At 30.3% G+C, this 15624-nt stretch overlaps 1 protein-coding gene across 1 annotated transcript; it reads left to right on the top strand.

Annotated features, from left to right (window-relative positions):
- The first annotated feature begins 958 nt into the window (after positions 1–958).
- Positions 959–14525, top strand: LOC109860199 (aminopeptidase N-like). The gene is made up of 14 exons (XM_020439121.1): positions 959–1006; positions 7303–7458; positions 8941–9440; positions 9549–9992; positions 10084–10267; positions 10918–11068; positions 11199–11292; positions 11453–11841; positions 12010–12329; positions 12632–12819; positions 13215–13508; positions 13708–13786; positions 14007–14060; positions 14286–14525. The coding sequence occupies exons 1-14, from the start codon at positions 959–961 to the stop codon at positions 14355–14357; spliced, it is 2973 nt and encodes a 990-aa protein (XP_020294710.1). The 3' UTR covers positions 14358–14525.
- The last annotated feature ends 1099 nt before the right edge of the window (positions 14526–15624 follow it).

The raw sequence follows: 15624 nt of genomic DNA on the forward strand, positions 1-15624 counted from the left end.
TTTTTGTATATGTGATGCAATAAGTATATCATATCCTATATAAATTTACAAATTGAAATTTTAATTCAAACAATCAAGTGTAAAAAAAATGTACACTTGTAAAACAAATATATAAATATGTATTTGTATATACATATATTTATTCTACACAACATCGAGCGCATTATTTTGACTTGAATCGTATCACTTGGTAAGTTTTTCGGTTATGTTTTAATTAAATATTTTTATCTTTGCATGTAACATATTTGTATCACACAAAGAAAAAAATGTAATTAATAAGACAATTTATTGATTAATTTAATTTTATTAAAAAAGAGTAATACAAATGAATCATAAGCACATAAAGTCTTAATCTAGCCTGATCTGGCGCAAATCTGGCATTCTTTAGTAGGGCTTGCGTGATGCGCATTCCCTGCTCAGGCACAAATCGAGCTTTCCATACTAAGTGAAATTCAGGCATTCCTTAGTAGGGCACAAGTCAGGTATTCCTTAGTAGGGCGTGCCTGCGCGTTCCCTGATCAGATGCAAGTCGGACTTTCCTTAATAAGGCGAAATTCAGACATTCCTTAGTAGGGCACAAGTCAAGCGTACCTTAGTAGGGCGTGCCTGCGCATTCCCTGAGCAGGCGCAAGTCGGGCATATCTTATTAAGGTATGCCTGAGTTGTCTCTGATCAGGCCAGCATCAGGGATTCCTAAATAGGACATACCGGAATGCTCCCTGATCAGGACCATATAATACGTTAGGTTTGCCGGATCCAATTTCTACTCGAGATATACAAAAAAAAAACAAACTAGCCCGCGTATCCGAGTTCAACTAAATCGCACAAAACTAAACTGTCGCATTACAATTGTCGATTTGCGTATGCAAACAGGTACTGGATCGATCCATCGTCAGCTCGAGAAATCGACGAGCGCATTCAGAGGGCTCTCTTCTTTTTCGCGTGCACCAATTCGAGTATGAATCCCATCGTCTACGGCATTTTCAACTTACGACAGAGAAACAAAGTAAGTGTATCTTTATTGCGTCTATATGTGATAATTGTATCAAGTCATAAATTAAAGTTTCTCCTATTTGTTCTTTTTTTTTTCTTGATTCTTGCTATATAAAGTAATAAATATTACTTTAGAAACGTGTGTATGTGTGTGTGCAGCAAGACATTTTTTCTTTCTCTCTGTACAAATCCGTAACTCACACCGATAGAAAGTCGTACATGTGAGACATTTAAATGTTCAATATATGCATGTACACATGCGAAACTATCTCGCAGCCAGGATTAATAAAATTTGATTGTATTATTGCCAATTTGAAGCGTGAAATAGAAGATTATTCGAATAAGATGTAATTCTAACGATGACCTCATTACCCCGATTATTTGCGTTCTGTGTTGTTGTTAATCCACGCGATCTTTGTTTGTATAAATTGCAAGATTATAACTTATAACACATGATACACATCATAGGTGGAAAAACTGGTCTACAATATCGCTCCCATCAATAACAATTTTATGTCACGACATGTTAATTTGTCACATCGGATAATATTAAAACTTTGCGTAGTTATACATTTTTGCGTTTCTTTCCATTTCCTTATTCTTCGCTGACGTGCGTTCACTTAACAAGCTGCCTGTCGTGCGTACTTCCAGACAAAGCTTCAGTCCCATCTTCTTCTGAGGCCGATCAACACGAACATGGAATTTCCAATTGTTGCGTATGCTAGAGATTCAATTTATAACGTTTTTGTAATATCGATTCTCTTTAACTCTCCAATTTCATGTAACAGACGTTTATCGCATGATCCTGCTCGTGGTAAATATATATCTTTGTACTTCAACATTGCTTTATTTATTACTTAATAAGTATCTCTCATTCTCTCATCAACGCATTCACGTATTTATATGCATGAGACTGACATAAAACAATGTTAAAAAATATGTCTCTTATATAATGTCTCTTTCTCGACTGAAGATGAATGCGATGTTCACCAGATCGAACGGATGCGTTTAGACGAATGAAGAATCGACAAATGTCGTCACTCTTCGTATTTTGCAATTTTCTGCGAAATACTCAGGTTACTTCACAATACACTACATACCGCAAACCTTCGTGGATAGTGTCCAAACATCCCTCAGGACCTTGTCTGGACCTGTGTCACACATAAATATATCTTTAACTTTTTTGCGTACAAAAGTAGTTTCTTATTGCTTACTTTACTACATAAATTATAAATATAAACTTATAGTACAAAATGTTCAATATAAAGAAAACCGAAGCTATAGGTAGATAATTCTGTTATTCTAACATGTAGTTCAAAAAACTTTAGATAAAAAATTTATTTGTATTAAAATTCAAATATATAGAGTAAGTCGGAAGAAGATAGACCATGTGGATGAGACGGACCACACGCACATTTCCTAAACTATTTGTTAGATGTGTATTTATTGAAGTTATTGTTAAATGTGTACTTACAAGCAGAAAAGTATTTATGTAAATCGCATTTGCATACCAGATGAATATTTTGTATCTTTTATTTCAAAGGTAGGTGTGAAAAATTCTAGCTCACCAATTTTTGTTTGTAAAACGTTTAATTAGATACATATTTACTTAAGTTTTTGGACATATTCTATCAATTTGAAACATTGTTAAAGACTTTCTGTGTAAGAATTGTCAAATACTTTCTTGTGTAAAAACTTGCACTGTAGTGTCCATTTATCCTATTTTTAGGGATGGATGGACACTAGGAATAGGAGATAATCGAGGGGACTACTAATTTTATTGACGTTTTCAGTATGCCAACAAAATAACCGCAAATATGCATAGGAAAGAAGCAAGCGGACCAAAGAACAATGAAAGATGTTATTTAAAAAGAAGAAATGAATAGAAGAAAATTGTAAAGTACAACTAAAAAAACAGTGCGTTTTTGTTAAACAGCGTAAAGTACACCTACAATTAAGTATAATAATATGTTTGTTAAAACAATTGTTAAAAAATTGTAACTTGTATTTAAGTAAAGATCTATCTATTTTTTATATACAGTGGTCTAACTCACCTACAGTGGTGGAGATAGATAGATATTAATGTTATAATTTTTCATATTTCAAGTTTTTTTAAAAGTATGATGTTCTTTGTTTCATTACTTATAATAATCGTAAGTTCACTAAATGTAGCAACTCATACGTGAATGTTTCATTTGCTCTATGATTCATTACGTAATTTGATTTTTAAAACTAAGCGGTCTTTGTCTTCTTTAGAACAATAGTATTTTTGTATTCCAGATTTAATGCACATAATTGTTACATAACTGTACACATAAATAAATAAACCTAAAAAAAAATAAACAACTAAATAAATCAATCAATAAACTAATTTGTTCTCTATACGATTTTACTGCTGAACAGCAGCAATCTTGTAGATTATATTTTCAAAGCTCACTATCTTAACACATATTACTACTCTATTTTTACGACAACTAGTCAATTTTTTAAATATTATGTAATATTAATATATTAATTTTACATTAGTATTACTATTGTATATATATTTACAGAATTATTATATACATTTTTACAAACAATTATTATAACCATATTCTAAACTTATTTAAACAACACTATAAAACTGTGCTTTTTATTGTAAAATGATACTAAAACTTTATCGAACTATTGAGAGCTGTGCAAATAATAATTCCTCTTTTCATATATTAAAACGACAGTTTACGTACTATATATTTGAGGTAAAAAATGTACTTTTACCACATAGAGCTCGAAACTCGCAAACTGCGTATTTTGCGAGCTCATAAATCAGAGAATGCGGTTTCTTAATGAATTACGCTGGTTGGTTTATTTTTCGAGTACTTCTCTCTTGTACAATGGGGTGAAAAGTGCAATTTCTACTCCGGGGGTAGATTTCAAAAATCGCAAACTGCATATTTTGGAATCTTCTATAGGAAGGAACAACATTTAGTAAAGAACTAATCCGTTTGTCTTAGTTTTAGAGTACTTCTCTCTTGTAATTTGAAGTAAAAAAAGTGGAATACTTTCTCCGGAGTCGATGTGTATAGGTCGTAATGTGTGTATGTTTTTATTTGTTAATGTTCTTGTTATATTTCCGTTGCTAGTTTTTCTTTTGTGTATAAGAAAGAGTAAGTTCTCTCTTGCAAAAATATTTTCGGGGTAGTTTTGCGTGCTAGGGGTTGCAGCTCAAAAATCTAAAGCAAGGTTAGTTAAGAGCTCATAAATAGCTCATAATTCTGGTCCAAAAAGCAGTTCAATATCTGCAGTTTTAAGTGGTGGAGAGGCGCAGTCCAAAGAAACTCAGCCCCTCATCAAAAACTTGGAATTCCGCAAAACGAGCTCAAAATTTTTAACCTGGTGGGTTCAAAAGCTCATAAATGGCTTCTACTTCTGCAATAATGTTAAATTGATTCGGACAAGGTAGAGTGGCTAGGTCCTGAGAGGTCGTTCAAACGCCAATGCAAATCTGTGCAGCGTCGTGTAATACACAGAACTCTCAAAAAGTTCCTTATTCCGTTCGGATATTTTACACGCTCTGTATTCTAACTCTTTTTTCACGTCTTTTTATAGGCGGATAAGTCAAAGAAGGACTTCAGAACTTGGAAGAAACATTTATAATTACAAATATTTTATTATGAACATGTTATTATTTAATTTCGAACAGTTTTACATATTTTTACACATTTCTGTATAGCTTTCTATTGAACGCGCACGCGTTTATGCAATAAGATGAAGATCGCAAAAATGGCCTGAACAGAAAAATATCATAAAAGTCACTAATAATTCAAAAATCACGGTGTTAAACAGCAACGATAAAAGTAACTGTGATCGATCGAGTTATTCCAGATGAAGGAAGAAAATCCTGACAAACTCTCGGTTCACGCACAACAAAGAAGAGATATTGTCCTTACACTACGCGCTCGTTCATTTTTGGATGTATTTTCGATGTTAGTGCTATACCTACAAATTATAAACTTTCAATTTATGATAAAAAATTAATTTAAAAAACGGATAAAAACATTTTTTCCGCGCCGGCAAAACTTCCGGTATAAGGTTTCTTAATCACCTGTTTTGAAACTTGGCACAAAATAACTACAAATACTTTAAATTTATGAAGTAAAAAATTAAAAACGAATAAATTAAAAATTGATTTAATACAACAAAAACTTCTATTTCTATTTTTCTCTCTAAAACCTGTGTAACAAATAATTTTAAAGTGTGCAGATAAGCTCCAATTATTTAAAAATTTAAACGTTCTTAAGTCATTATTTAAAAAAAAATTGGGTTTAAATCTTTGTTTAAAAATGTTATAAATAAAATCAAGAGGATAATTATTGTCAATTAGGATATTAAGAACCCCATGTCAAAATTAATATTCTAACGCAATTTTTTTAAAAATAATGACTTAAGAACATTTTTATCCACCGACACCTGTGAGAATTAAAGAACATAAAAATCATATTAATAGAAATACAATCTAGAGATCTGAGATTACTGATCATCGAAAAGATTAGCAACATGAATTTGAATGAGAGTGTGTTAAGATTTTAGATACTGAGAGATCTTACTATAAACACTTGATCTTAGAAACCTTGCACATCAAGAACCAAAACCAAGGTCTTAATTTACAGAGCGATACAGAAAACTTAGACAAAGTTTACTTACCATTGGTTGATAATTCAGTATAATATATTTTATACGACGGTTTTGTTCTATCTTTATTTTCTTGTATATTTATTGTCACACACCGTCACGACTTGTCAGTTGTTTGGTTTCTTCATTGTAAGGAATAACGTTTACACCATGTATTTTTGACATCGACGAGAATGATTTCTGCATACTTTGCAAATGTTTTTAACAGTCTTTTTTTGTAATTTGCGTTCTTTTAGTAGTAGTTTAAACCCAAAAAAAACACGAAAATGTTCGGTTCAGTCGTTACTGAAAAAAAGTGTCCGCAAAAATTTCGATATATCTTTCTCATTGCCTAAATTTCGCGTATAAGAAGCACAGTGTCGAGAGTCACTTCATTGCGCGTCAACTTGGCGCAAGGCACTACTGGTGCTTCTTGATATGATCATATAGGTTTTTATAAGTCAGATGTGATTTTATGTGATCGTGTAAACTCAAATTCGAAATTTGGCGCAATCTGATTTTATATGATCCTATATAAATATAGAAAATTGTGTATGATCATATAAACTTAAATCCGAACTTTTGCGCAATTTGATTATCACTTACATATAATCGTATATGATCATAATATCCATTTTTTCTCAAAAAGTCATAATTTACATAACTTTTAGTATTGGTTTTACATATTCAAATAATTTTAGCACTATAAAAATCTATTTAGTGAAAAATATTCTTACAAGCACGTACATTTTATTTTTGGTTTCATTGCGCTGTGACACTTGTCGAATCTGAAGTTAATAATAATTATTGTATACCGCGCGCCGATGCGTAATCAACAAGTTATGAATACCGAACGAGCCCAAAAAAGTGAGCATGCACGAGTCGTCCGAAAGGACACAATAATCAACATTGCCTTTACCGTGAAACGGAAAGTCAATCGCGATCGACCAATCACAAAGAGTCACCTATGTTTTATTTAATCAAGAAGATAAAATTTTAAGAGAATAAAACACAACTCTACATTATAGCCAAAAGAGTGTGTTTGTAAGACATTTTGACAAAGATTCCGTGTGTAGTTTATTCCGTCGCATTTTCTTACCAACAAATCTTTTAAATCTACACGGGAGTAACAATAAGTGCGTTCAGACAACTCAACAGTTGCACAACGGTTGAGAGATAATCACTTTTGATTGGATCGTACTTTTGGAACCACATCAGATTTTGAAGAATAGTTCTATCATAAGTGATGATCTCTTAACTGATGAGTTGTCTAAACGCACCCAATATCCCACTTAAAAGTACAAACAAATTTTCCGATTTTTTTCACAGATCTGAAACATAAATTTACTATATACAAGAAATATTTTATATACACTACACTGTATATAAAAGTATAGTTGTACATAAAACAGTGAAAAAACATATGTCAAATATATTGTGTCTATCATCATCTATATATACAGGTAGGATACAGTCGAAAAGTCGTCTGCCTTTACCCCCACACAAACGTTTACATCCAGTAAATTCCACTTGCCGTTCGCAACTCTCATGGAATCATTTTATCCTTATTTCTCATCGAAAAATAAACAAAGATAACGCTCGCGAGCGTAGCGAACGAAACGTGGAACTTACCCATCGTGTATATTTATTATTTCACAGAAAGGACTGCTCTTTAGTTATCCAGAATTTCTCGAAGAGGCGAGAACACACAGACACGCTCACGACATACGCTTTCAATATTGTTTGATTACCAGTTTGCACTTTCTTTTGCAAGATTTATACTTCAATGCATTGAATATAACTATACAGAAAATGGTAAGTCATTAAGCTATTTTTTGTAGAATTAAAATTGCTACTTATATTTTAAAGAAAACTATAAATTTTGTATTTAACCAAACACAAAACAGAACATAGAAAATGAAATAACGTAGCCCTATTATCTCAACAAAGCATATTATATTGTTAATGATTAAGTGGTTGAAAAAGCTTAAAGATAAATGTAATACATAAAATACGAAAAAAAGAGAGAAAGTGAGAAAAAAATAACTTCAAAGCCTGCAGTCCACAGGTGGTAGTAAATAAAAGAAAGATTTGTGCTTCTAAGACTGCGTTCCAAGTTACGCATATAGGCGCATTTATCTATAGTACACGTCACGTATAATATAGATAAATGCGCGCATATGCGTAACTCGGAACGCAGCCTAAATAAACGATTTGAACTTTTCGATCACTTTTATTTTTGCAATCATCATCAGCTAATTCTACAATGTGCAAAGTAAAAAATATATAAGCTTTTGTTGTCTAAATCTACAAACGTTTAAAAGAAACATGAGAAAAATACGCATACAAATATATTAAAAATATTTAAACATAAACGAAATAAAGCAAAACCAACTTTACAAAGTAAAGATAGAAGTAATCACAAAATATATGATAACAATTATGGAAATGTGTAAGGTACATTACAATCTCAAAAGACACAGAGTACATGTCAACAGCCATGTCAAGAAAAGTCACACAAAAACAACACAAACATGAGTATGCGAAAACAAACAAATGAAAGCTTTCTTTCACCAACCATCACCAATGGACTACAGACTTCGAAATCTTTAGTTTATCTATATATTTAATGTAAATTAAAACTAAAAATATAAATAAAAAATTTTGAATTAAAACCTTTAAATTTAAATCACTCTTTAGCATATAGAAATCTTTGGCATATAAAAAAAATTGTAATTCGGTTCAATCTTTAGCATTTAAGAATTGGTATAGAGTAATTGGTTATTAGCATATAATAATTGGTATATATTGATATATACAATGTAGTAACAATTTTTCTTTAGTGTCGTAATATTTAACTTATCTCATTTAAAATGCAGTACAAAAAAATTAAACAAGTCTCTCGAAATTGATTTTATTAGGTGAATATAGAATTTGTCAAAAACACAATCTATACTCTTGTTTTTAATTATGTATGTCAGATAAAACATACAACAATAACAAATAATTTCGTGTGTGTAATAGAAATAAAGACGCTGTAGAATATCTTTTGATAAACACACTCCTTTATGCTTAAGTAATATTTTATGAACTCTAAAAATTGATATTAAAAACCATACGCAAAAAGAAAGATACACAATTACATACATTCATGTTTGACATTTATGTATTTAAAACAGGAACCAGTAATTCTTTTTTATATAATATTTTTTGTGTTGTAGTTGTGATTTTAAAAACATTTGTATTTCTTTAGATACAAAAAACTTTATAAGATAATTGTACAAAATTATTTTATAGATACTAACTACACAGATGCTTACAGTTCTCGGAACTATATGCCTCTTATGTGTCAATGGAATTACTTCTTCTGCAGATGAAAATGTTTCTCCAAACTGCATAGAACCGATAGAATATATTCTGAATATTTCTGCGGAAGTACAAAAAAATTCTCTTATTGTTGATTCTCTTGTTAAACTGAACGTTCAGTGTCCACTGCAAACCATAAAAGTTTATTTCGGACGTTACTGTGAAGAACCGAAAATTAACATCATGACTAATGTTTGTTCTCATTTTTCATCTTTATTTTGGGAAACAAAAGTTTTGCCATTTTTTTCGGAAGATCGATTCAAAAGCTTGAACATCAGCTTCATTAAACATAATAGCGAACACTTTAAAATACAACAACGAATAGTAAATGTAGAACGTGGATTGTGGATATCTGCAAATTATAATTGCACTTTAAATAAAGTTATGAAAATGTATCCATTTATTAAAGAAACTAAAAAAAAAAGAAAAAAGTAAGTGCAGTAGATACTAATGCAGAAATTATTTCTTCTTTTGTATTGTTGCAATAGGAGTTATAAAGTTTTTAAGGAACAAATTAGTAAGACCGTTTTACATTATAGATATTTGATATTACCGCGTATTCCCGCTGAATGGATATTTCCATGTTGGGACAATCTTGCAATTAAGGCCGCATTTACTATTCGAATCAAGCATACCAGTAGTGAAACAGCTCTTTCAAATATACGTGATAAACAAGTGGAAAAATCTCAAGTTTATACATATACTTTATTCCGTACACCTTTAATATCCACTCATGTCGTAGCAACAGTAGTCGTACCTTCTGAATGTACCAACTTTACTCTCAAATCAGATACACTTATCATACACAGCAGATTACAAGTGAAAAACGAAATTTCATACGCACGACGTCTTATAAGTCATATTACGAGATTTATTAAACTCAAAAGAAAGGATGTTACACCAATCTCACACGTGCAGTATATAGCACTTTCAACAAACTACAGCTACGAAACTATAGTAACTACTGGACTTGTCCTTTTTAGGTAAGATATATTACTCGAACAATTAGTTTACAACAAATATATCCACATGCTGTGAACGACAGAAGTGCATTAAAGACACTACTATTTTTAGAGACGCTGATATTGCATACAATAAAGAAAGTGATTCGTTTAGAAAAAAACTAGAAGTAACATGTTTGGTTGCACGCAGTGTGATACAAGAAGCATTTAGTAATTGGTTACTTACACTTAAACAGTCTGATTCTTGGTTCATCGAAGGATTTTTGACATTTTACGGAGTTTATTTAGTCGATCAGGTAATACTTGCATTGGTAAATCTGTAGCTTTTACATCCCCAGAAAGAATAAAAAATCATGTAATCACATGTAAGATTATATGTAAATTGGATGTAATTGTGTATGATCGTATAATCTTTAATCTAAGTCAAATATGATTTTATGCGATCGCGTAAAATCAGATCCAAAATTTGGCGCGATCTGATTTTATATGATCATATAAATACAAAAAATTATGTATGATAGTATATGATTTCTTATATTTATATATGAACATATAAAATCAGATTGTGCCAAACTTCGGATCTCATTTTACACGTGAAATCATATTTCACTTATATAAAAGTTCACACGATCATACAAGATTGTATCCGATTCACATATAATTCTTTATGATCACATACTTTTCACATAAATATTTAATGCAAACCGAAAAAGAAGAATAATAGTATGTGTATTATGTAGTGATTTCAGACATTTTGGTGGAAGATGTTATTGTCACATTGCTTTTTTAATGTTTATATTATACACAAAACTTCTTGACTATACTAAAAGGATTTCTATACTTGATACCAAAAATTTAGTAATACAACTTTGTATTACTAAGTTCACGTAAAAAGAAATAACAAAGCTAAAATATACATATGCGTAATCATATACACTTTTGGTAGATTTACAGTGAGACTTTACTGATGTCGATTGTGGTTCAGACACGACGAATGGTTTTTGAATATACACAAGCATTTACTGAATATTATTATTTAATACAAGATAATCCATTTTTCAAAATCGAAACTTTTGATAAAATGTGGAAAGAAAGAGGTAAGAAAAATTGTTATTTAAAACTCAAATACAATTATCCAGGTATCATAGTATACATTTATAAACATTAACAAGAATTAATGTTGTGATTATAATTTGATAATTTTCACACATCGTATTTATGTTATAGGATTTAATATTTTCTATATGATGAATAATTTATTCAGTATCAAAAATGTTCTAAACGACTTTATTTTTGAGAAAGCGATACATTTGTATAACACGTGAGTATTAGAGTTATATTATAAATTGATCATTAAAATAAAAAATTGTGGGTTTAAGCAAGAGTTTCGACGTAACGTGAAGACTTCTTTAAATATTCAGTACGTTTGAAACAACTAAAATCAATGTAATTTTTGGTTTGTTATTTGTTGGTACCAATAGTAGTACATCAAAGCAGACATATAAGGAACATTTTACTCTTGATAGTTTATGGAACAATATAACGTTTGTACCAATTATATATAACAACATGTATTTCAAGAATATACATATAAAACATGTGATAACTTCATGGATAACACAATATGGTTATCCTGTAGTACGAGTAAAACGGGACAATAATACACAACTTCTAGAAATTATGATTCAAGATTGTGTTACGGTTAAACAAAAGAACATGTGTGCATACAAGTGGTGGATACCTATAACCTATGTAAAAATATCAAGGAAAACGTTTAGTACTACATATCTGTACCTAAAACCAGACGGAAAAAGCAATTTTCTTGCGAATATTGAAGAAGATGATTATATCATAATCACGGAGCCAAATGGTAATACAATATAAAGAAAGTATGACTGTAATGTTGTATTTAGTCTCTAAAGTATATTTGAAATTTTTAACATTGTAACATTTATGCTTTTTTTGCTTTATTTTTCTTGTTTTTCTTTTTCTTAATTTTTTTTATTTGTAATTTTTTTATTCAAACATTTATTTGTAGGATATCGTGTCAACTATGATCGTAAATCTTTGGAAAATATTGCTCTCTTCCTAAAAAGTGAAAAATCTGAGATTGGGGATGCATCTAATTTATCTGACGTCACTTTAGCACAAATTCTTGACGATGCGTTTTATTTTTTAATACAAAATACAAAATATACTGTATCGTGTGCTGCAAATAGTGAAAATTTAGACATATTTTTCAATCTTGCAAGCAATGTAGTTCGCGTAGAGAATTCGTACATAGTGTGGCATTCCATATTTACAACTCTTCAATACATATCAAAGAGTTTTCCATTTTTGAAAAACGCAAAGATCAAGGTAAATGTTATTACAGTGCATTAAGAAAGAACAAAAATTAAAATCACATAACTAAATGAAAGAAAATATCACTAAACTGGGTTTAGTATTTACAGTTTATACGTTACGTTTTCTTCTGCAGTCGTCTTTGATCAACTGACAACAGAAACAATACTATAAAATAAGTTACAAAAGTACCTAATAAAGTTACTTTACAAAACAATAATTAATATGCGATGATTCTTAAATAAACATTTTTTAAATAGTTTAAGGATTTACAGATTAATCAAAATATATTAATACACATTACACTTTTTTTGTAGACTAAAGTTCTAGAAATATTGAATAGTTTTCTGGAAGATATATCGTATAAAAATGTTTCCGAGAATACTGTCAGTAATCAAGTATATTACGAAGTTTTAAAATGGACATGCACTCTTGGTGGCTTAAAGTGCAAAGATTATGTTAATGCTATATTACAGTGGCATTTAGAAAATCCTGTACATCACAGGTATGTTTTTCTCTCAAAGTGACGTCACTATAACGTTACTGTGTTTTTTATACATCGCACATACTATTATAGAACTGTAAATTGAGTGTTGATAATATAATATTGTAATGACAATAGACATTCGCGAATGAATTATTCTGTAACTATAATTCCATAAATTTATAGTAAATACATATTAGAAAATACATAGATTTGTAAATTATAAGTATATAATTATATAAAAATTTAAATGAATATGACGTCAAAAGACACCTTGCTTCTACGGGTATAATAAACATAATTTAAAATGTGACATGAGTTGTAATACATCATTACGATATAAGAAGAAAAAACTAAAATCAATCTAGTGATACTTGTGTAAGAGTAGAATTATATATGTTTGTTAATATTTCCAGACTTTTGCCAAGTTGGCAGAAATGGATATACTGTCAAGGTTTAATTTTAGAAAATGGTACTTATACGTCTGATTTATGGCAAAACATAGAGAAAATATATGTGACCCAGCGAAACTTAGGAGAAATGTTTGAATTGTCATCTTGTTCTGGGCATAATATTTTGCAATCTTTACGTTTGGTTAATTTACAAAACAAAAGGACGTCTATTAATATTTTACTCGATAGTATAGCAAAATATTCAAAAGATGTTACATTATTGAAAAGTATAATACACAAAATAAGACGTATTGCAAGGTAAAGAATATTCTGTATATAAAAATGTTTATATTTATACTGTACAAATAAATAATATAAAATATATTTTATGTAGTCTGTATATTTATTTATCATTATTCACATGATATATATTGTTTTATTATCATGTGTAAGAATATGTTGTATGTACATAAAAATTTCATTCACTAAGTATCTATTATTTGTTCTTTTTTTGTAGACAATCTATCATAGACAATCTATTTGCATTGATCACTTTTATTATTAACAACACTTATTCAGAAGAAAATCTTGAAAAGGTATGATATATGAACGTAATTGTTTTTTGTTATTATAAATGTAAAACATAAATCATATATGTATACATATGTCTAAGCATGCGTGCGTATTAAAAGTATTATAGTACTTTATATATCTGTAATTTTGTTTAGCATTTATAAAAAATATATGTAGTGTATAAGAATTTTCTATCATAATATCAGTTATCAAATTCAATGTTACTAACTTAAGTTTTTTCAGATTATAGACCTGTATTTTGAAGAACTGAGTAACATGTTTATCATTATGGAAAAGGTAAAAGGTTTTTTTTAAATATAGAAATATAAATTTTTAAATAATTTTTCTTCGTGCATTGCTTTCTACTTGTTTAAATCAAAATTTTTGTTTAACTTATATATAAACTGGGTCTTTTGGCTATATTTTTGTTTGGTTTACAAAAGTGTATTTTGTAACGTTCTCAGACTTTCGCAACAGTATGATACAAGATGTTATTGTAACTGTATTTTTGTTTTTTTGTAGACAATACTCGTCAAAATTAGAGAGAAAGTTAAGAGTCGTCGTAGGATGTTAAATAGAATGAAAATGTTGTAAAGAAACTGATAAACATTTACCACTAACCGCACGAATTATTTAGTTCTATGACTACATAAAATTTTTTAGTATAATAGTCTACTGTTTTAATTAAATACAAAAGAGTATTCATGTGTTACGTTGAATACTAGAGTTAGTGTGTGTGTGTGTTTTGTATAAGAAACGTCAATTTATTTTATGACTCTAATAGGTATTTGTGAATTATGTTAAAAATCAGATCTATAAAATACGGATTTTAATAATTTGCAAAGTGGTCATAAAATAAATTCGAGTCTTTAATAAGATGAATAATAATATACTGATATTTATCTTACACAATTGTTACTATGTATAACTTTAAATATAACCACCTGCGCAGACATGAATACTTAGCATACGCTTTATGAAAAACACGATATTAAGGTATAAAACTGTAAAATGGAAAGGAAAGAAGACAATACTCTGTATCAAACAGTGTTATGTATGTACTACCATGATCAAAAAATAACCAAAATTTTTAATTTAAACCTCGCGGGCTTATCGGTTTAGAATTCCGTTGTTTGTGTCACGTTAGCAGCACTGTTACGGACACCCATGCAGAGATGCCAGATTCTGAACACTTGGTAGCATGCGGTAGCATGGAGGGGATGCGCACACAATCTCAGATCGTGTACGTGTGCGCTCGAGCTTCGGGCGCGATCGCACACGTACACGATCTGAGATTGTGTGCGCATCCCCTCCATGCTACCGCTGCTACCGCATGCTACCAAGTGTTCAGAATCTGGCATCTCTGCACCCATGCCAAGCTTCTGCTTATCAGCTGTTCATTTACCTTTATGACAGTGATTTCTTTACATAAAGTTTTTACGTCGCGACGATTTTTACAATTGATTCAAAACTTGAACAACGTTCTTGCATTAAATTTTGCTATAAAAATGAAATTAAATGTTACAAAAGTGTTATGGTGACGATACTCTATCGAAAACACAGGTGTACCAGTGGTATGAACGCTTTAAAAGTAATCGTGAGGCTGTTGAGGACGATGCTCGTCCTGGGAGGCCATCGAAAACTGATGAAAACGTCGATGAAATCCGACAATTGTTGATCGAAAATCGCAAATTGACGATAAGGCAGATAGCTGAGACCACCAACATATTATTCGGATCCGTTCAGAGCATTTTGCGTGAGGATTTGGGTCTGAGGCGAGTCACTGCGAGATTGGTGCCAAAAGAAGTGAATTTCGTGCAATAATTCTCGTGAATTTCTCGTCAAAAACAACACCAATACC

This window comes from Pseudomyrmex gracilis, unplaced genomic scaffold (assembly GCF_002006095.1).
Source record: "Pseudomyrmex gracilis isolate BER0280 unplaced genomic scaffold, ASM200609v1 scaffold_344, whole genome shotgun sequence".
Classification (NCBI taxonomy): domain Eukaryota; kingdom Metazoa; phylum Arthropoda; class Insecta; order Hymenoptera; family Formicidae; genus Pseudomyrmex; species Pseudomyrmex gracilis.